The 19,485-nt window shown below is 42.4% G+C and overlaps 2 protein-coding genes across 2 annotated transcripts in view; one reads left to right on the top strand and one right to left on the bottom strand.

Moving 5' to 3' along the window:
• Positions 1-3,619, top strand: MSTO1 (misato mitochondrial distribution and morphology regulator 1). The gene is made up of 9 exons (XM_009809275.2): positions 1-521; positions 636-753; positions 840-974; positions 1,092-1,244; positions 1,797-1,928; positions 2,082-2,266; positions 2,514-2,615; positions 2,719-2,837; positions 3,088-3,619. Exons 1-9 carry the CDS (start codon positions 334-336, stop codon positions 3,324-3,326), a joined length of 1,371 nt encoding a protein of 456 aa, XP_009807577.2. The 5' UTR covers positions 1-333; the 3' UTR covers positions 3,327-3,619.
• Positions 3,611-19,485, bottom strand: part of LOC104250258 (GON-4-like protein) — a 26,690-nt gene continuing 10,815 nt past the window's right edge. The window contains exons 13-30 of the mRNA XM_059832406.1: positions 19,268-19,466; positions 18,074-18,160; positions 17,357-17,528; positions 16,490-16,634; positions 16,149-16,239; positions 15,354-15,470; positions 12,560-14,299; positions 11,720-11,963; positions 10,676-10,857; positions 9,961-10,158; positions 9,253-9,396; positions 8,629-8,772; positions 8,202-8,321; positions 7,799-7,912; positions 7,102-7,309; positions 5,383-6,175; positions 4,789-4,891; positions 3,611-4,197 (exon numbers count right to left, since the gene is read on the bottom strand). Coding sequence (XP_059688389.1) covers positions 4,048-4,197; positions 4,789-4,891; positions 5,383-6,175; positions 7,102-7,309; positions 7,799-7,912; positions 8,202-8,321; positions 8,629-8,772; positions 9,253-9,396; positions 9,961-10,158; positions 10,676-10,857; positions 11,720-11,963; positions 12,560-14,299; positions 15,354-15,470; positions 16,149-16,239; positions 16,490-16,634; positions 17,357-17,528; positions 18,074-18,160; positions 19,268-19,466 — 4,951 coding nt within the window. The 3' untranslated portion in view covers positions 3,611-4,047. The remainder of the gene's footprint in view (positions 4,198-4,788; positions 4,892-5,382; positions 6,176-7,101; positions 7,310-7,798; positions 7,913-8,201; positions 8,322-8,628; positions 8,773-9,252; positions 9,397-9,960; positions 10,159-10,675; positions 10,858-11,719; positions 11,964-12,559; positions 14,300-15,353; positions 15,471-16,148; positions 16,240-16,489; positions 16,635-17,356; positions 17,529-18,073; positions 18,161-19,267; positions 19,467-19,485) is intronic.

Consider the following 19,485-nt stretch of genomic DNA (forward strand, 5'->3'; position numbering starts at 1 on the left):
CCTAGGAAGACGCTGCCTCCGACAGCAGGGAAAGGTCCAGCGCGGCGGTTGGAGGTGCGTGTGTGCGGTTTCTGTGCGTTCCGTGGGCTTTGTGCGGTCCGGGCTGGCCCGAGGGCTTTGGTTCACTCGCTGGGACCAGAGCGCTCTAGAAAGGTAGGACCAGCCCTCTGGCAGCAGGCTGACGGGACGAGCTGCCAGCGAACGAGCGCGCGGGGAGAAGGAAAAGGATGGGGTAAGACTTCTTCGCTTACAGAAGGACGGGGCGAAGAGCAGCAAATAGGTTAAGAACCTGGAGGAGGTGAAACGCTGGGTTTGTTTTCTTTACTCAAAGGGATGTTGGGAGTTGCAAAGGCCTTCGCTCTTCACATCCATCTCGTTCCAGGCGCAGCTCCCGCCCCTTCGCGACTCGCTGTTTCCCAGCAAGTTTCCCCGGGCGGCAGCGTGCAGGTCTGGTCCGATTACCTCAATGTGCACTTGCACCCCAAGAGCGTCTACGTCATCCGTCAGTACATGCACGATGGGTATGACCTAAAGGCGTGCTCCAGAACCAGTCGTCCAGAACAGGATCTTAGTTTTGCCTTCCAGGAAAAATTAAAAGGGGATAGAATAAGCTTTTCCCTCCCTTTTTTCCTTAGGGAGTGTGGTTGTCTAGAAGCCTTCGGACAAGGTGAAAGTCTCCTGCAGGATCCTGGCTGCATAGAAGAGTTGGAAGATCGGCTGCACTTCTATGTTGAGGAGTGTGATTATCTGCAGGTTTGACAGCTTAGGCCAAACTCCCTTTACTTTCAAGAAACTTTCTGATTAAGTAGAATCTGAGGTGCTGCCATCATTTTACCCAGGGATTTCAAGTCCTCTGCGACCTACACAATGGATTCTCGGGAGTTGGTGCCAAGGTGACAGAACTGCTCTACGATGAGTATTCAGGAAAAGGAATCCTGACCTGGGGCTTGACCCCGGTCACAAGTAATGTGGGAGTAAGTAAACAACGGGAAAAAACAAGAAGAGGAGACGCTTTTGTGCCCAATCTGGATTAGACCGCTTCTTGTTTGCACCTTTAAGACTGTAATGGTTGGGGTTCTTTCCCCCCCCAGGATTCTCAGAAGAATTTTTACAGGCTGATGAACACAGCCCTAGGAATCGTCCGTCTCGCCAGTCACAGCTCGCTCTTTTGTCCGCTGTCGCTCAGTGGGAGCCTAGGAATCAAGCCACAACCTCCCGTGACATTTCCGTATATAAACTATGATGTACGTAACGTGTAGTGGTTTACGTAGAAACAACACCCACCTTGGTTGGCTTTCAGCTTTTTTCAGATGTACCCCTCTCTAAAAGTGTTTTCTGCAGTTGTGTATTTTTAAGCAATGTTTTTTCATGATGGTGTTCTGCTAAGCAGAAAAGACTTTTTTCCTGCTTTTTCACTGTTAGCAGAGACTTAACTGCCAACTTTTCATTCCCATAGTTTTTTCATACTCTTAAAAATATTGACACATTTCTGGTTTTGCAGTCTTTCTGTTGGTGTACTGCTGCCTTCAGTTTCAGCATTGAAAAAAATGCTTTACTGCATTATTCTTCACGTGTGGAACATGTAACTCCAGCCTTGTCTGAGCACTATAAAGCTACTGGCAACAGACTGTTTGTTAGTAAACAGCTGACTTGCTTATCCAAAACCTAGAATAACTGTTAAACACAACCTATATAAAAGCACAATTTACAATATGCTTAAATTAAATATACAAAAATCGGTTAAGGAACAGATGAGTTTAGCTTGTCCTGTAACTTCCCTTTGTCTCCCTCCACAGGCATCACTTAACTACCACAGTAGCGCAATTTTGGCAGCAGCGCTCGACACCCTTACTGCGCCTTACCGGCTCTGTTCCTCTCAGTGCTCCATGATGCACCTTGCCGAAACACTTAACTTCTCTGGGAGAAAGGTAAGGGGAGGGAGAATAGCAACCTCCCATCCTTTCAGCTCTACCTGAACCACTGCTGTAGGCAAGAGCTGCTGTTCCACTTCACATCCAGACACACAAGACATGGGGAGCGTGTTCCAGATCGTGATTTGTCACCCCCTCTCCAACTCACAGGTTGTGGCTGCGTGGGCTTCTGTTCCCTTTCCTGCCCTACACGGCTACTCGCTCCCCGATACTTTATACGCCTACCAGCAGGACGTACCCTGGAAGCTTCTGTCTTCATGTAGGGAGCAAAAGGTCAGCTGCTGTTTTGCTCAGTCTGTTGTGCTACGAGGAATTCGCAAAGAAAGTCACATCAGGTAATCAGCATTTGAAGTGCACTTTTCCCTCCAGAACTCTGTCACTCTCAACAGCGATGATTTCTTACAAAAGTCATCCACAATCCTTCTATTAGGAGTGTCAGCTGAATGGAGGAAAAAAAAAAAAGTCTAGTGATCTAGCTGGTTATACGCTAATAACTTTATAGCAAAACAGCTAAAAAGCAGCTGAGTCGCCAACACTTTCAGTCAAGTCCCCTGGCAAACCATGAATTGGTTTTCTTTGCAGCAGCTGCCCAGGAAAGCAGCCCACTTCTCCGCTCCACGCTTGTGAGAGCACTGAGCAGATTCTGCAGCATTACTTACACGCTGCGTTTCCTGGGGCATTCAGGTTGGTAACAGTCTGGTACCATTTTTTCCAGAACAGGGAACGCTAACTGAAAACTGAAGGTAGAGGGAGTTTTGGATAACTTTATCCACCTTCTTCCTTACAGCACATCCCACGTGCTTGAGCAGCCATGTAATACCCTTCCTCCGTACCCCCAGTTTTTTTCTCCTCTTCTGACCAAACAAGGCTTCCTCCTGGACAAACCTCCCAGTTATTCTTCAGCAGGTAACAAGTACCCCGTAAACTTACTTTGCAACAGAATGAGATCATCTGGGAGGGGTAGGGTCTAACGGAGGTAAAAGAGAATTATTTAAAGAAAACCCCAACACTTTTGAGTGTTTGTAGGGCAAAAATTACGAGTGTTAAGCAACTCTTATGCTACGCTAAGTTCAAGTAAAGCAACTGCTTGAAGTAGAACAGGGTAGGGAAACAAATTTTGATTGGTATATTTAAACAAAGATGTTTTTCCCTGCAGCTGTTGAAAGCATCCCTGTACTGGCAGCCCTGCAGTCTTCACCAGTTCTGCACACGCTCCTCTACAGCTTATACAAGGATCTACAGAAGTTGAACACGCGGCGATGGGCCAGCTTCTTCTCTGCTGGAGTTGAACAGGATGACTTCCAGGAGGCCTTAGAGGAGCTAAGAACTCTGTCACAGTGCTATGAAACAGGGTTTGAAGCAGATGAGTCTGAAGATGAAGCAGATTCAGACTAACTCATCTTTATTACTAGAGATAGTGGAAGTATTCGTATCTTTAAGATCACTTTCAAAATAAAGGGAATGGCTTTAAAGATGGCCCAACTGCTACTTTCTTTTCATTTCAGCAAAATCCTGTTACAAAGGCTGGCTGAAGCTGTCCAGCTACTTGCAGTTGTGTTGTAAAGGAGGAAAGCTGCTTTTTTGGGGCTCTTTTTGTTTGTTTGGGATTTTTTTTTTTAAACTTTGCAAAGTGAATTTGCTCTGCCTGTTTGTTAGAATAAGACCACACAATAAATACAGAATTCAGATTGTAACTTTCCCATGTACAATCAACACAAGGAGAAATCTTACAAAAAAAATCGTGTGTGTTCCACATGAAAACAGACATCTTATGATACAATATTTACATCTTCTTTTCAAAGGCTGGTGGCCCAACCTTCACCACAGACTGAGGTCAGTGTCCACAAGCATCACTTCTGTCGTTTCACTGCTGAAGCTCCCCATGTAGGTTCTAGAGGATGTTATCACCCTAACAACTTTCTTCATTCCTTCAGTTTGGTACAATTTGAGAAGTGCAGCTTGTCAGAAGTGTAGCAGGAAAGTGAAAAAAAAAAAGGTGCTATCTTAAGTACCTGTGCAAATATTTTTCCTTTATCCACAGCACCTGTCTAGCAGCAAACTGGCAAACAACTCTCCTGATTCAGTCAATAGCTTATCAAGCCAGAAAAAAAAAAACTTAGTCATCAGGTTCTTCCTCAGAAAGCAGAAGATCTTTATCTGACAACTGGTCTGTGTTACTGGTACTAGTTGCATCCTCCTCATCTTCAGAGCTCCCGTCGCAGGATGTATGAAAGAGCTTCATCAGTTCTCTGAACCTGTGGGATACCTGAAGAACCAGAGAAATCCAAGATGATTAGTCACGTAAAAGGTGGTATGAAATGGAAGTGTCATGTTACAAAGTTCAGGGTGTTTATGCTTTTATGTAAAAAAGAACATTGCAAGATTCAATCAGAAAGGGAAAGAGAAATGGAAGAGCACTGGGTTTTTCTGTTTTCTTTGGAAGAACAGTTACATTCTACTGATTTACAGGTAAAAACTGGCACTTTGAGAAGATTCCTAGGCAGTGAGGTAGGGAAGGTTAAAAGACAAAACCCGACACATTCCTTGTATTTAAGTAGAAGGCTAAAGACCCAAGTAGCAGTCACGGAAACAATTCTGGTACCAAATACAAGGCTAGAATGTCAATGGTAATGTTGTAAAAGGACCATAGCAGTCACGATTTTTGGCTCCACCAGAACAGATCAGGGTTTGGTTTGTTTTTTTATTTGCAATTGGGATTATTTTTCTCTGGTGCAGCATCAACTTGAAGTTAAGTCTGGGAGACTAATATGACAGCAAACCTCCACCTTTCCTTCCTTTTCACCCCGCTTTCCCCAGTCCCTGTACAGGTGCAAGCTTTTCCACAGCAACCCCTCACCTCACTAGCAGTCTTGTTGCCCAGTTTCTGCGAGATGGCGTGGAAGGTTTCCAGATGGGCTCCTTTCTCCTGACAGGTGGTAAGGATGACTCTGTCAGCCTCCCTGCAAAACAGTACAGTAGTTACAAAAGCAATTGAAAACACACTGACACACTTCAACCCCCACAAGCCCACGAGGCCTGTTCCTGGGTAAGGATAACAATCGCAAAGCAAGTCCAGCAGGCTTGTTCCTTTACTGCTACTACCACCACCAATCACAAGACGTATCTCTAAGCAGAGCTGCATTTAGCCTATTTTTAAGGTTTTTGAAGGAGAAAAAAAATCCTTTCCCAGCCTGAAGTACTACAATAATTACACTGCCATGAGCAGACAGCATTTCTCATAGGACCAAAATGACAGCTATGATGGACTGTGGTTAGAGGAAACAAGGCAAAAATATTCAGAGGGAGGGGGCAGAAGACATTAGAAAATCAGAATACAAAGTGAAAATAGAGGGTACTCTATAATATGAATTATAGAGGGTACTCTATAATTTGGCTTCAGCCAAATACTGAAATGCGCAAAGGATGCAAGATGCAGTTCAGGCAGACGTACCTGGTCCAGAGGACAACCTTCTCCCCAGTCGAGCTGACTTTGCTGTTCTTGGCACACACAGTTGCTTCTGTGACTCGCTGCTGTTGCTGCTCCTCTTCCTTTTGCCCCAGGGAGGCCGTAACCACTCTATATTCTAGCTGCTCAGAATGCTGATGCATCTGGAAGCAGTTGTTTGCATTTGACTTCAATCTGCTCTCAGGAAAGTTTCCAGTGCAGCCCGTATCATCTGCTTCCAAAATGCGATTATCAGGGGACTGTGCGCTGCAGCTCTTACTCAGAGTTGGTTTTCTCCCTGGTGTTATCCAACCCTGCTTTGCTTCAGGTGTTCCTTCCAGAGGCAAAGGTGGTCCCTCAGATTCTTTCACACCTAATTTTGAAGCATGACCAAAGACAGTGAGCTTATCTGATGAATCAGAATGAAGCCCTCCAGTCTGACATAAACTCTTTCCAGAAGGGGAACTAGGTCCCGTTAAACCTTTTACTGTAGCAGAATGAGAAGACAGCAGCAGGTCTCTGCTCAGCCCAAGGGAAGCATCTGCATTTCCTTGACGTTGCTGGTTTAGTTCCTCACTCTCACTTCCCACAGTGCAAGGGCAGTCTTTGGTTTCTTGAGGTAGTTTTAGAGCAGCTTTTTGTAGATGTGTCCATCTGGGGCCAGTGATAGAAGAGTCACTGTCCTTTGCAGTATTCACAGCAGCACTGACACCCGCATCTTGAACCTGATTATCAGGCAGTGCAGCTTTTTCAGAAGATGCATGTCTGCTGGAGACAATCTTTCCTTCCAGGTGAGATCCTGATAAGAAACCCAAACAAGTTTAGACTAGCTGTTAGTAAGAAAAACTTCTGGAGGCTTTATTAATTTACTTTTTAAGAGGTTGTTTGTTTTTTTTTTTTTTAAATTCTAGAGCATAATGCTGTAAATGAGAACACAGTTTGGGAGCAACTTTGTAGTTCTGTACCCATCCTATACTTCAAAGAAGGCACTCTGCAGTCCATTTTCTTCACCGTTGTGGGTTACTATAACCAGCTGCTGTGTGAAGAAGTAATGACCACATGAGAAAGCTTAAGTGCATTGCCCAGAACAAAATTCTCAAGTGAAAAAGACATTGCTGCTCTTGGCGCCCTATTTACAAAACAACTATAAACTAGACATCATTGCATTACATTTAAACCGCTATATTTAACCTGTGCAGTGCCTCCAACAGTAGCATTAACTGAGACATGGTTACTGAAAGAAGGAAGAGATCTCTCTCAGGTTGTTTATCCTGCAGTAACCACGTTTCCCCTTGTCTGTACCAGACTGAAGGAGAAACAAGTAACACGAAGGAGATAATTTAAAGGAAGATTAGAGAGACCGTAATTTTTAATTGCTGTGCTAAAATGAAAACTGGAAAAAAAACAGTTATCATGGACTGGTAGTTCTAGGAATTGGATTAGTACGCTAGCAAGAGAAGCTTAAATGGGCCAATCATTCTGAAAAGGGGAGAAATAATTCTCTAGTCAGGAAAGGGGTTTTTTTTGACGGGAATGCTCTGGACATATGCATGTTTAGAGCATCCAGAGTGGATGAACACAAGGAAAAAAAAAATGAAAAAATGTTATTAGAAGTTCTCATCATCTCAATAAATTTGCATTAGAAAGTCCTATACCTATTTTCACTTGTGTGAACCAGCTTGGAGATGAATGATACACATGTCTGTACACAAGACTTTCACATACCTGAAGCAAGAGAGTCCGCTTTCCTAGATACGGTTTTTGTTCTGCTCTGGACATCCTCTCCCTCATCTTTGTTCTCCAGGCTTTCTTCTGCAGGTTCCTTAGACATTCCAGAATCCTTTCCTTCAGGCCGAGGACTTGATTCTTGTTGAACAAGGCTTGCAGTCAGCCCTTCAGAATCTTTATTTTTATAAAATTTGTTTTCACACACCTGCAAATTAATATAGAGGCATACAATTACAGATGTGGCATATCAATCCAAACCTAACACCTCAGCCTTTGCTTCCAAAGTATTCCTTGACCCGAAAAAAGGCTTCAGTTTGGCAATATGTTTGCATTTAGAAAGCTGAATCTTTTTTATTATTGTGAACAGGCACAGTTCTTTTCACATAGTGGCACACAAGCACGTTCTACTAAAAAAGCTTATTCTTAACTCAAAAGAATATCAAAATGAACACTATTTAGCACAGCAAGGAGGGGCAATAGGAAGTGAGCAGGAGATAAGACAGGGGAAGGCCAGGTAGTGCAGTCAGAGCTCTGAAGAAGAGACACTAATGGTCAACTTTTGATTTACTTTCTTCCTCAACACGTTATTCTGGAGACATGAGGCCCAAGGCTGGACAGATCATCACAACAGCGGGACTCTTGGCAGGACTCTACTTTCCACTCACCATTCCAATGACTTGGCCTATCAACTAACCTTACTACTACAATGGCTGCAGGTCCTCCTTTTGCTTTTCTTTAGCTTGAGATCGCTACTCCCTTCATGGCAGGAACATGAACATTCCTTCATCCCATCTACCCACTCGACCTCCTGGAAACAGACATACTCCAGCTGACAAATGCACATGGTACACAAAGATGACAGTCAGGGGAAGGTTAACCCCAGAGGGAGCCAGGAAGGGCTGAGTGGCACTCTGTGCACACTCAGAAAACGAAAGCGATTATGCTTCTAGCAAGTAAAGCACAATGGAAACATTTCAACTCCCTTTCTTCAAATCTTTTTGGACTGTTGTCATGTCTCTCTAAGACACATTTATCCTCATGGGCACGTATTTGCTCAGTGTCCAGATATGCAGTGTAGTGAGATAGTCCAGGCCCACCTTGTCATTGTTCTGGCCTCCGATCTCTTTCCGCTTCTTATTTTTTGAGGCTGCATGCATCTTGGGTGGTTCATCCTCTTCTTCTACATCTGGCAAAGACACCTCTTCAAACCCATCAAACTACAAAAAAAAAGAAACACACAAAACTGTGCTGTGATGATAGCTCTTCAGCAGACCAAACTTCCTTTTCCCTGTGAATTTCTGAACATTGAGCTCAGTTCCAGGACATCACAAGTTCAATTATGTTAGAAAAGACATAAATGCTGTAAAAAAAAATTGTGACGTTTGCTTCAGTCCACCAACAGCTATCCCAACCTGCTGCTTCCCTCATTCTGGAAATGCAGCCTCAATTTGAGTCCTTCAAGCTCAACCAGGTCTAGTATCTCTGCTTTTATCTTTTCTGGTCTTGGGGAAAAGATTACTCCACCTCATACTCCTTCTCTTCTGTCCAGTTGATCTCCTCAAAATCTCCCATGCGGCTGGCTGAGGGCCGTAAGTGATCAAAGAAAATGGAGAACTCATCCTGCAAGTGGTCATGTCCTTTCAACAACTGCCACATTTGGGTCTTCAGCTGAAAGAGAGAAATCCAGAGACAATGAGCATTTCATCCCATGTCGTCACATTCTTCTCAGAAAGATTTCTCAAAGCAAGTGGAACATCAAGGCTTATTAGACCTCGAACATGGAAGTCTGTACTTGCATTGGTACTACTTCATGAACGTTTTGACATAGTTCCACATCCAGCTATCAAATTCACATAGAAATATCCCTCCAAAATTTAGGCAGACTCTGTAGGAGGCACTAAGTTAAGATTTCACCTGCAAGGTGATAAAAGCAAGGTGGAGGTAGGAGAGAGGAGACTCACACAGGCCAGTTAATTGTAAAGCCTCTTGAAAAGCAGCTTCAGTTCTCTACCACAACCCAAAGAGGGAGATCACATTTGCTAAACTCTTGTGGTCTCAAAGAGCAGCACGTGGGAACACGGAAGCAGGCTAGCTAATTGTATTCTCAGGGGGTTTGAGCGAAAGGAGATACCTTGGATGCCTGATTACCTCTGCAATCTCCTGGGGGAGGCAGTCTGCACAACTCTGCAGAACTTTGATGATCTTTTGATGGTGGGCAGGATTTTCAGCAAAACAAATCTCCAGCTGCCTGAGGAACTTCCGGCTTTTCTCAAATGCTTGCTGCTCTTCAAACTGAGCAAAAGAAAAAGATTCACCCCTCATGTTCAAGAATGTATTTCCAAGCATCTCTAGTTGGCTTAAGCAAGCTATGAAATGCCTGTCTTGCTATTTGTTTTCCACTTGCATTGACACCCATTGCAAAACTGGGAAGAGGTGGAGGAAGAGAAACAAGACTTTGTTTTATCAATACTTATGTGAGCTATAAAGTTTTGCTTCAACTGTATGCACATAAGGTAGGGAAATCCAGAAAGAATGTAACAGGTGAAAACCTCTGTCTTACAAAGTGGAAGGCTGATTTGTGAGACAGGGAAACCATTCCACTTGCTGTATCTGCACGTTGGCTCTGCAGTCAGGTTCTGCGGTGTCACTGGGAAAGGCTGATCCTCCCCAGTAATACTTAGTATGAGACTTAAAACAAACACTAGACTTTTCAATTCTGATTAATAAAACAGCAAGGTAAGCAAATGGTTTACCAGCTGTTTACCTTTCTTGCCCTAGGAAGAATTCCTTATTCTTTCACTCCTACAAGCATTCACATTCTCTGCTTAAAACCTGGTCTCCTTCCGTTCTACTTACCAGTCCACACTCCAAGGCTTGTTCTGGTAAAAGAAAGGCAGCAAAATCTGTGAGCAACTGTGGCCAGTCATGCAACAGTTTCTGTAAAGTGGAATAGAGATCCACAGCTGTTCGCTTGTCCGTGCTAATCTCAAACTCATAGATAACGCGAAGAAAGTCTTCATACTTTCCAGGAACATGCTGCAAGGCTTCACGCACCTAGAAAGAGCAACAGACCTTTACAGAACTGCATCTGGGAAGAAAACAATTTAATTTAGTAATCTTTGATCTCTTGCTACTCAGAATTTACACAGTGCTTCCAGTTTTGTTGAGCCAACCAAGTCTCTTCCTTAAAGATAAATTTAAACTGCTCTCAAGAGAGAAGGGAACCAAATCCAAGACTACAAAACTCTGAAATTAAAAAGAGGCCCGGCATTGTGGATCGACTGCAGCCAGCAGCTAAGCACCCCCACAGCCGCTCACTCACTCCCCGCCTCCCCCAGGGAGGACAGGGGAGGGAAAAGGAAGAGCAAAAGCAAGACTCATAGGTTGAGATAAAGACAGTTTAATAAGTAAAGGACCACCATATGGGGTGCTATGAAGAAAGGTAACTCCATCCCGACCAGATTCAGTACACCCAGTTAGAACTGGCAGTTATGTGGCTCAGGCGTGAACTGTGTTAGAGGACTCAGTGTCCGATGTTCCTATTTCTGGGTTACATACTGGTCTGGCTTACCCTGGTTAGATAGGCTTGTGCAAATGCCAGATCTTTCTGTTCCCGCAGGGGATCTCTCTCCAGGATGTCTTCATCATACAAGAGGAGCAGCTTAGATGTATCTTTGCTAGCACGAGCCCGTCCCCTCTTATTTCTGGTTCTGTGTGAGCTCCTGCTCTTCCCAGGGGCTTTCATGTTTTCTCCTGTGAAGAAGCACAGAGAAAGCTATACAGGTACTTTTCATACATTTCCTGGGCTGGCAGACAACTACTCTTTTAGATCAATACTGCAACGGAAAAAGTAGGTTTTCAGAGTTAGTGATGAGTTAACTGTTTACATTCTCTTGTAAGTGTATGAGCAACATACTTTTCAGTAGTCAGGCTGTCTAACATATTTTAAATTGGCTGTTTAATTTTATAGCATCTGATGGGAAAAATCTCTGGATACAGCAACAAACCCATTCTAGCTGTTACTCAGCTAGCAATCTACTAAGAACTAATAGGTACATCTACTGCATACCGGGGGCAAAAAAATCCTAGTGGGTGAACAGAGATATGAGATGAGCAGCAGAGCTGGCTGTAACACTTGCAAATTATTCTTTTAGCTTATAATATTTACATGAATAGAGTTAACGTCACAGATAAATAACTGGTGTCACATAATAGGGAATGAAATAGTGTACTAAGAGTTGCTACAGAGAGATTTTTAACACAAAGTTCAATTTAGCAAAGATTTGTCTATTTACTATTGTCCTTATACAGGCATTGGGTATTAGCTGACACAAACCACAAATCTTACGTCTGCAAATTTTTGAAGCACAAATGCATTACAACGGATTAAAGACACTCTGTTCACATGCACAAGGGCTTCTATGGCAGGAACTTTTTTTTTTACAGAATTGTGACTGTGTTGTAAAATTTAATTTCCAGATGGAAAGCATCGCTAAGCTCAGACACGCTAAGTGAAATTAAACCCAGATAAGAGTTTCCCTATGGTTTTGCTTTTAATGCAGAGAGCTGCTCTACTTCCCCATGCACTGTGTCAAAAGAAACCCACAGAACTTACCTGCTGGCATTCTGTGGGCTTCCACCTGCGGGGCCGTCTTTGTCAATGTGAAGGCAGATTTAGGTTCCTCTGATATATCTCCACATATTTCATCATCTTTCTGTAAACTCTCTATTCCTTCCCCTTCCTCCTCCTCCTCTTCCTCAGGCTCAGAGTTCTCTTCCTGGGAATTCTCTTCTTCAGAATCTCCTTCTTGGCTTAAACGTCTCTCTGTTGCAAGCCAAGTAAGTTTTTCCATTGTCTCCTTAGAAAGCAACAACAAGAAAACCTCACATTGTTTTCTTTTAGTGTTTGTTTTGATGTCTGTCATTCAGCAACTAGCTCACTCCATAATTCTATCAGCCAATTTCACAGATCAACATCTGGCCAGCTAGAGGATTCTACTGAAGGGACAGAATTCAACAACCAGAACTGTCTATTTTTGTATCATGCATAAAATTAAATTTCAGAATCTGCCACTTATAAAAGCCTTAAGTTACGACAGGATTCCTTAATGATCATCTTAGTTCTTAAAGGCTTGCTGGAATCGTGACCCAGAAAATAACTTTAAGTGAAAGTACTGCTTATTAAAGAACAGCCTCAGTTGAGGAGGTCCTTACAACTCAGCAGAATTTAAATCTGCATATTTGCAAAATATTCCTTTAGCTTGGACTTAAAATCTTCTCAGGAAAATGTGGTGTCCAATTTCTCTGTAAAACAGCACAATACCATGCTATTACGTAGTTAACAGTCCAGCTTTCCAACTGGATTCAAATTGTGATTTGCCCTGACTCCACCAGCGTGTTTCAGGATACCACTATTTGTCATTAGCAAGTTTTTTAAAGTTTTTTTGGCTTTTACCTGAAGTTCTGGCACTGAAAGAATAGATTCTTCTGAGGCTGATGACATTTCTTCATCCTCATCTTGTGTAAAATCATCAAAGTCGTCTTCTTCCTCCTCTTCCTGTCCTTCTCTCTCTCCTCCAGCTTCAGGGCCAGCTGGTGTCCCAACAGACTGGCCATCTATACTGGATGAATCCTCTGGTCTTCCTAATGGACTACTAAATTCTGCCTCAACATCTGCTGTATACGAAAGAGTCTTTGGGGACTCACTGCTTACTTGTGGTGCGGCAGCAACACCTGCATCCATCTGCTGTTCACCATGGGGAGATGACTGCAAAGCCCGTCGTTCTTCTTCTCCCTTCTCATCACATGAAGTGTGCTCCTTTTTAACTTCTTTCAGGTCATTTGAACATGAACATGCAGTCTCCATGTTCAGCTCCTGGCCAAGATCCAGCATGAATTCCTCCTTCACTTCAGCACATAAAAGATCCCTCTTCTGCACTGGATTTACTTCCTTGGTAGCATCATTTGAATCTTCAGGCTCGATTTTCACCGTTTCATCTGGATCTTCTAAATGAGGCAAAAGGTCCACAGACAATGGCTCCGAAGCGTTCTCGTCTCCTTCTACCACTGTCCAGCTACCACAGTCACTCTTATTTACCTTTTCCTGACTGCCATTATTTGAAGTGGCAGGATTTGTATTACACTCCTCTTTGGGGGAGACAGCAGAGCATGAAACGTACAGCTCTGGGGGTTCAACCTTGGGCTCCACTGTGGGATAGGTACTTTTGTTGTTTCCAGCAGGGCAGGAAGGAATCAGATTCAGCTGTTCTTCATTTTCACCAACAGATGATGCAGAAAGACCAACAGGGTTAGGAGAGACTATCAACGAAGGGATTGAAGAAGTCACTAGAGGTTGATTTAAGGGACATGGGAAAGTGGATGGATTTACCAATAAGGTTGTAACTGGAATAGCCTGAGTGCCTCTACCAACTGTTGTATTTATAGGCTGAATCATATTGCAACCATTGCCTATATTAACCACTTTCACTGTGGTAGCAGGTACAGTAAGGATGACGGGAGATGGCTGAATCAAAGGTGAAGTCTTTATCAGTGGGGCAGATTTTGTCCCTTTTTTCTTTTGGTATCCCTTACGAACACAAGGTTTGCGTATTTTTGCTCCAGCCAAAGCTGGCAACATCAGTTTTGGCTGAAAAGTGACTGGATTTGAGGACACTAGAGCTGGTGGCACAGCAGCTGAGAAAGCTTGCCTGGAGTCCGAATGTGAAGTGGAGAGCACGTTCTGAAATTCCAAGCCATCCGCACTTCCTACCACTGCTGGAACATTCAAAGGCTGCACTCCCGGCACCGTCTGCACAACTGTAGCTGGCTGGATCAGCCGAGGAATCTGAACCATAACTTTGCTGGGAGGAGCTTCTGACTGGGACAACTTCACAGTTTTCTGGATGTTAATAGTGTTGGAACTGGGCTGCAGACAAGGACTCGGTCGAATGAGGACAGGCTTCAGAGCTGAAGACCTCTGCCTCCTCCATGCTCTCCTAGAGAATCGATTGGCAAGGGGCTTTAAGGTCAGGACTAGTCCCTTTGGCATGAGTAGAGGGTATTTTTCATCATATTCTGTGTCTGAAGTTTCCTTTCCTGTCCCCAAAAAGACAGATTCTGCATCAGGTGAACCTGGCATCTCCCTGGCATCTTCTGCTAACTGCTTCAATTCCCCCTGAATGGAGGGCAAGCTTGCCTAAAGGGAACAAGAGTTTATTAGTCCAGTCCATAGGCTATTCCTCTATTACCACCTTCAAACAGCACCACAGAAGGTGACAGACAGCAACTTGCTTATAAAGTAAAGCGTTTTTTATTTACTTTAAACTACTGTATATTACTTTATATTCATGAGTTTTACTCCAAAGCCTTCAAAAGAATCTGAGAGCCTAAAGAAACAACAGAATTGAATTGCTTTATAAAGGTTCCTTTAGTAAATACAGTATTTTGTGGGAAGGAAGCTTCACTGTAACAATGAAATACAACAGGCAATAAAGAGAACTGGATTTTATGGCATCTGAGTCTAATTCTTTCCTCAGACACAGTCCTTGACTGACTCGCAGGCATGGTCACTATGCCTTGAACTTAGTCTTCCTTGTGCAAAGAATCTCAGAGAAAGAATCCTTACAAAGCGTGAGACATTTGGGTATAACAAAAATAGCAGCCACACTGCAGGTGAAGATAACCTTAAGAACAACCACCCCAAGCCCCCAGATTTCTTCTTTCCTCTTAGGAGGTGAGGTTTTAAGGGGGAAGAACACTCTCTCATAGCTGTAATACAGTGGGAAAGATGCCAACACTGCTAACCACGAGGCAAGGGTAAGACTATGTTGATTAACATTAACAAAGCCAAGTAACAAAATCAACGCATCAAACCAGAGCCATTAGAAATACACCCATGTAGCAAAACAAGGATGTGACGAACACACACTGTATGTCCATGGTAACTTCAATCATGCACTGCAGCTGTGCAGACAAGCACCAAGAGTAGTGTATAACACTTCAGGTTGCTAAGTACTACTGTTCTTGCTACATTTACTAGCTAGACTCAGGACAACACAGGCTCCCATGCAATACAATCAGACTACCTTTTGACTTCAGAGCTGTAGGCTAACCAAACAACTCACTCTAGACCTAGGCTGTAAAGAAAGGGAAAGAAAAAAAAAAAAAAAGAACAAAAAAGCGCCAAAAGAAATCAACCAAACAACAACGACAACCCCCCCCTATGCTGGATGAAGAACAGCAGAAACTACCTTTAGCCAAAATGGCAGACGATGTTCTTCTCTCTCCACAGGTGGCTTCCACTCGTTAGGCTGGATTTCCTCACAGCACTTGAACAGAATGGGCAACTGTTTTGTCTTTTTATAGTACTATGTGGGGACAGGAGAGAATGCAAGACGACTGTGGTCAGAACACCTGTGCAAATAACTGCTGGGATGTAGGATAAGGATTGTGCTCTGTAAAAGTGTTTATGTGAATTAAGCGATTCTTGTCACTAGTACTTTAATAAGGTCCTACCCACAGAATCATTGAAAAAGAATAATAAAGGCTGAACAAGAGCTCACTGCCATCTTGGTTTCTCTCAAAAGAAAGCATGAAATTCTAGCAGATGTGCAGGCATACTTGCTTTAAGTGTTTCTGGTTCTTATTCTCTCTTCAGCAGTGGCCCTCAGCTTATGGGACAGGATATTTGGCCAGCTGGACCTTCAGCCTGACTGGAAACAGCACTTTTGTTTAAGTTTCATTACTCCAAGTTTATTTGTATGAATCTGTCAGGATTACCAAAGTCACAGTTGTACTAGGACTGTCTGCAAGTGCTGGCCTCTAAAGAGCCAAAATAGTAATGTAAGTACTTGCAAAGTACAGAGGATAAGGTCTTTTTGAAGAAATCCTCATTGCTAATAAAAGGATGTTATTATCTTTTAAGAAAGTGTCAGGACATATACAAAAAGGTCCTGGGAACAAACAGCACCTCTCTTGTATAACAAACACCAACCAGACAGACAAATCTGAAAAATACCAAACCACAATCTGAATGCATCACTTACTCTGATGATATTATCAGGGGCTCGATTCATATTGAGATTCTTGATTCGTACTGTAAGCTGGTGGGCAGTTTTCGTTGGCAACAGATACTTGCTGATCAAAGGCTTTGGAAACTCTGTCCCTTCAAAATGTTTCAAACCTAAAGCTAATAAGCTGAAGGAGGAAGGAAGGAGGGGAAAAAAGAAATTAAAAAAAGAAAATTCTTTTAGACAGTACAGCAGATTGCTATTTGGATGCGCTGTTGCACAACACATGGAAAACCCAAAAGTTTGCATCCTAGAAATTCTCCTTTGCCAAGAAGTCTCATTTGTATGCATTTTATTCAATAATTCTAAGCACCTACTTGTCCTCTGCCTTGGTAAAGATAATCTTGTCCCGGGGAGGGTTTGCTTTCAAGGAACATATTGGCAGTAACTCTGGATACATGAAGACTCTCCTTGTTGCCAAAATCCATGCCACTTGCTTTGGCAAACATGGAAATTCACTGGCTGTGAAAAGAATTAACAGATAAGAATAGACGTACACATGGACAAATAATGTTTTTTCACAACTGACTTCCTGAAAACAGTTTCTTTTAATCCCTCCACTGCAAAAAGAGAGAGACTTTCTCCCTGCTTTTTAGAATTTGCGTATTTCCTAGGTTTTGCCCTTAAGTTTACATCAGCAAAAGGTAAAATTACTTTCCCTTTCCATCTTCTCTTTTGCTCTATAATGCAAAAGCATTTGTAAAAAGCTCCATTTACTTCAAGTGAGTTCACTCTCTAGGTAGCAGAAAAATCACAAACCAAGTACTTGAAACCAACAGTTTGGAGCTTTTTTTTTTTACCAAAATACTTCAATGAAGGGGATATTCCTTGATGTGTGTTAACCACCACATTTGGAACATTTTTTTGCAGTTTCGTAGTTTCTTGATGGACTTCTGCAGCTCAAAACATCATCTGCAGAAGAATATGGATATGGACATCATATCTGCAGGATTATGATGTCAAAGGAAAGTCAACAGCTCATTTAACATGCTTTACTGTATTGCAAGTTTAAGAAGCAAAAAGGCCATCAATAAAGTGGATTGTTTTATTTAAAAATACCTCACAAAATTAAAAAAAAAAATTTCCAAACAGCAGTCTGAACGACATCTCATCTGGAGGGTGCATAGCATGAAATAACTCCCACTGTAAGTGCTTTCCCACCTCTTGTCCCTTCAAATACATACCACTCTTCTTCACAGCTTTGCGAGGGCTCCAGTCAACTTGGACTTGGGCATGAAAATCTTCGATGAGCTGCAGTGCTCCCTTCAAGTTACATGGCTGGAACATCGTTTGAAACTTAGGATTGAACGACTGACGAAGGAGCGTAGAGCTTCGGGCAAAGTTACCAAGCTCGCTCTGCAAAGTCAAGCACAGAAAAAAAATAAAAAAACATGCCTTCAAATGGAAGGTAAAGAACAAATACACATAATACAATAACGCAAAAACCAAAAGCTGGTGAAGCGATAGGCATAAAAATGTAGAGTGTTACAGGTCTTATTTTTGAGCATTACAAGTCTAGCAACAATCAGGGGATTTTTTTTTTTTTAATTATGGTTTTTTTTTTTTAAATCCCCTACTTTCCGGAACCTTTCAAGGCCACAGAATGTTCACTAATTACAGAAGCTGTATTTGTTGAACTTTGATTTCAGTATTTCCAAGAAAACAGTAAGAAAAATACAAAGACATGCCAATTCAAAGCACTATTATTAGTCATCACAATGTGAATTATTTCTTGAAGTAATGAGCATGTTCATAATAGGCTAACAACATCACTCCCTTATTGAGTGGTACTCTCTCTCAATTTAATGGGATTAATTAAATAAATTAAGCTCTCGAAGTTAATCTCCAGTGACCAGCAATCATTAAAATTCACGTAGCTCTGATTTTAGACATGTCCTTACCAAAAACATCCTGGTAGTACTAGCCTCCGAACTTAAAGCAGGGTTGGAACTTGCAAGAAGATGGATTTGAGTCAGAAGCTGAACATGCTGGAAGAATAAAATCAGAGAAAATTTTTTTTTCAGTGTATCAGAAATCCAAGAAACTGGAGAGCATAAGTATAGAGGCACAAGAAATACCTCCTGAGCACCTCAAAAATCACATTCGGACTTCAAAAAAACCTTTTAAGCAACAGAAAATTGAGCGGAAACTTTAATATCCACTGGCAGGAAGTTTATTACACAGATTTAGAACACATCATCTGTTTAAGGCTTAGGGCAGCTTCCTAGCTTTTGTGACAGTCTCATAACATAACGATTAATACCGAAAGGATTTTTTTTCTAATTAAATACTTAAGTATTTCTTCAGAAACAATGGACTTCAGCTATTGGAACTCCCCATATGCACACAAACACCATACATCTTGCTTTGCAGCTGAAAAATTAAAAAGGTCATTTACTCTACAAGTCCAACGCAAGATCCGTTTCTTTAGCTTGTGTTTGAGAGGTCTGTGTCCTCTCGTAGCTGCCACAGACCAAGACATGACACTGTATGAGGTATGCAGAATAATAAACGACTACTCAGCAAGACTTGTATCAAGTTCACGCAAAACCAGCACACTCTGTCCTCATGAGATCGAGTTGACAGTAAGTTTCAGGTTTTGGGAAGAAGTCCTTTCGAACTTTGTATGGACACAGAAAAAAATTCTCTAAGTACAGCTTCTCATCTATGCTGCTGACAGCTTTTAAAACATTCAAACTGAATTTCTATGTAGTTTTACCTGGTGGGAGGAGGAAAAAAAGAATCCAAACTACATCAAGAGTAATATTCTCAGAAAGTAATAAAGAAGTTGGTGAAAACAGAGGATTTTGACAGACTACAGTCAGAATTCAAACATAGCCAAGGCAGCTATCTCACATGAGAACAATACAGATGCCAAGAAATAAGCTCTACTTTGCACATTCTATTCAAATTGTCCTTCGGTGTGGAATCAGGCATCTAAGTATCACCTATTAAAGCTCCAGCTTCAAATGCAGCTTTTTCAATTAATTTCTTTAAGGAAGCACACCAAAGTGCTTGCTGTACCATTGGCTTTCCCCGCCCCCTGCAATGTACAGCAAATATTCATTAGGTCAGACCAGATAACATTTTATTACCTGCTGCATTTGCTGCTGGAGCCTCTTTCTTTGCATACTGTCCAGAACAAGGCTCTGGAGAGGCTTCTCATTTTGAGGTTTTGATTTTTCTATCTCTTGTGGTGGTTTGATCGAGGACTTTTTCATTCTCAATTGCTCAAGTTGTTCCTTCACCGTCCGGTGTTGTTCATTCAGTAAATTGGCCAGAGGCTCTTCAAATCTGTTTCAGACCAGGCAGA

This window comes from Gavia stellata, chromosome 33 (assembly GCF_030936135.1).
Source record: "Gavia stellata isolate bGavSte3 chromosome 33, bGavSte3.hap2, whole genome shotgun sequence".
Classification (NCBI taxonomy): Eukaryota; Metazoa; Chordata; class Aves; order Gaviiformes; family Gaviidae; genus Gavia; species Gavia stellata.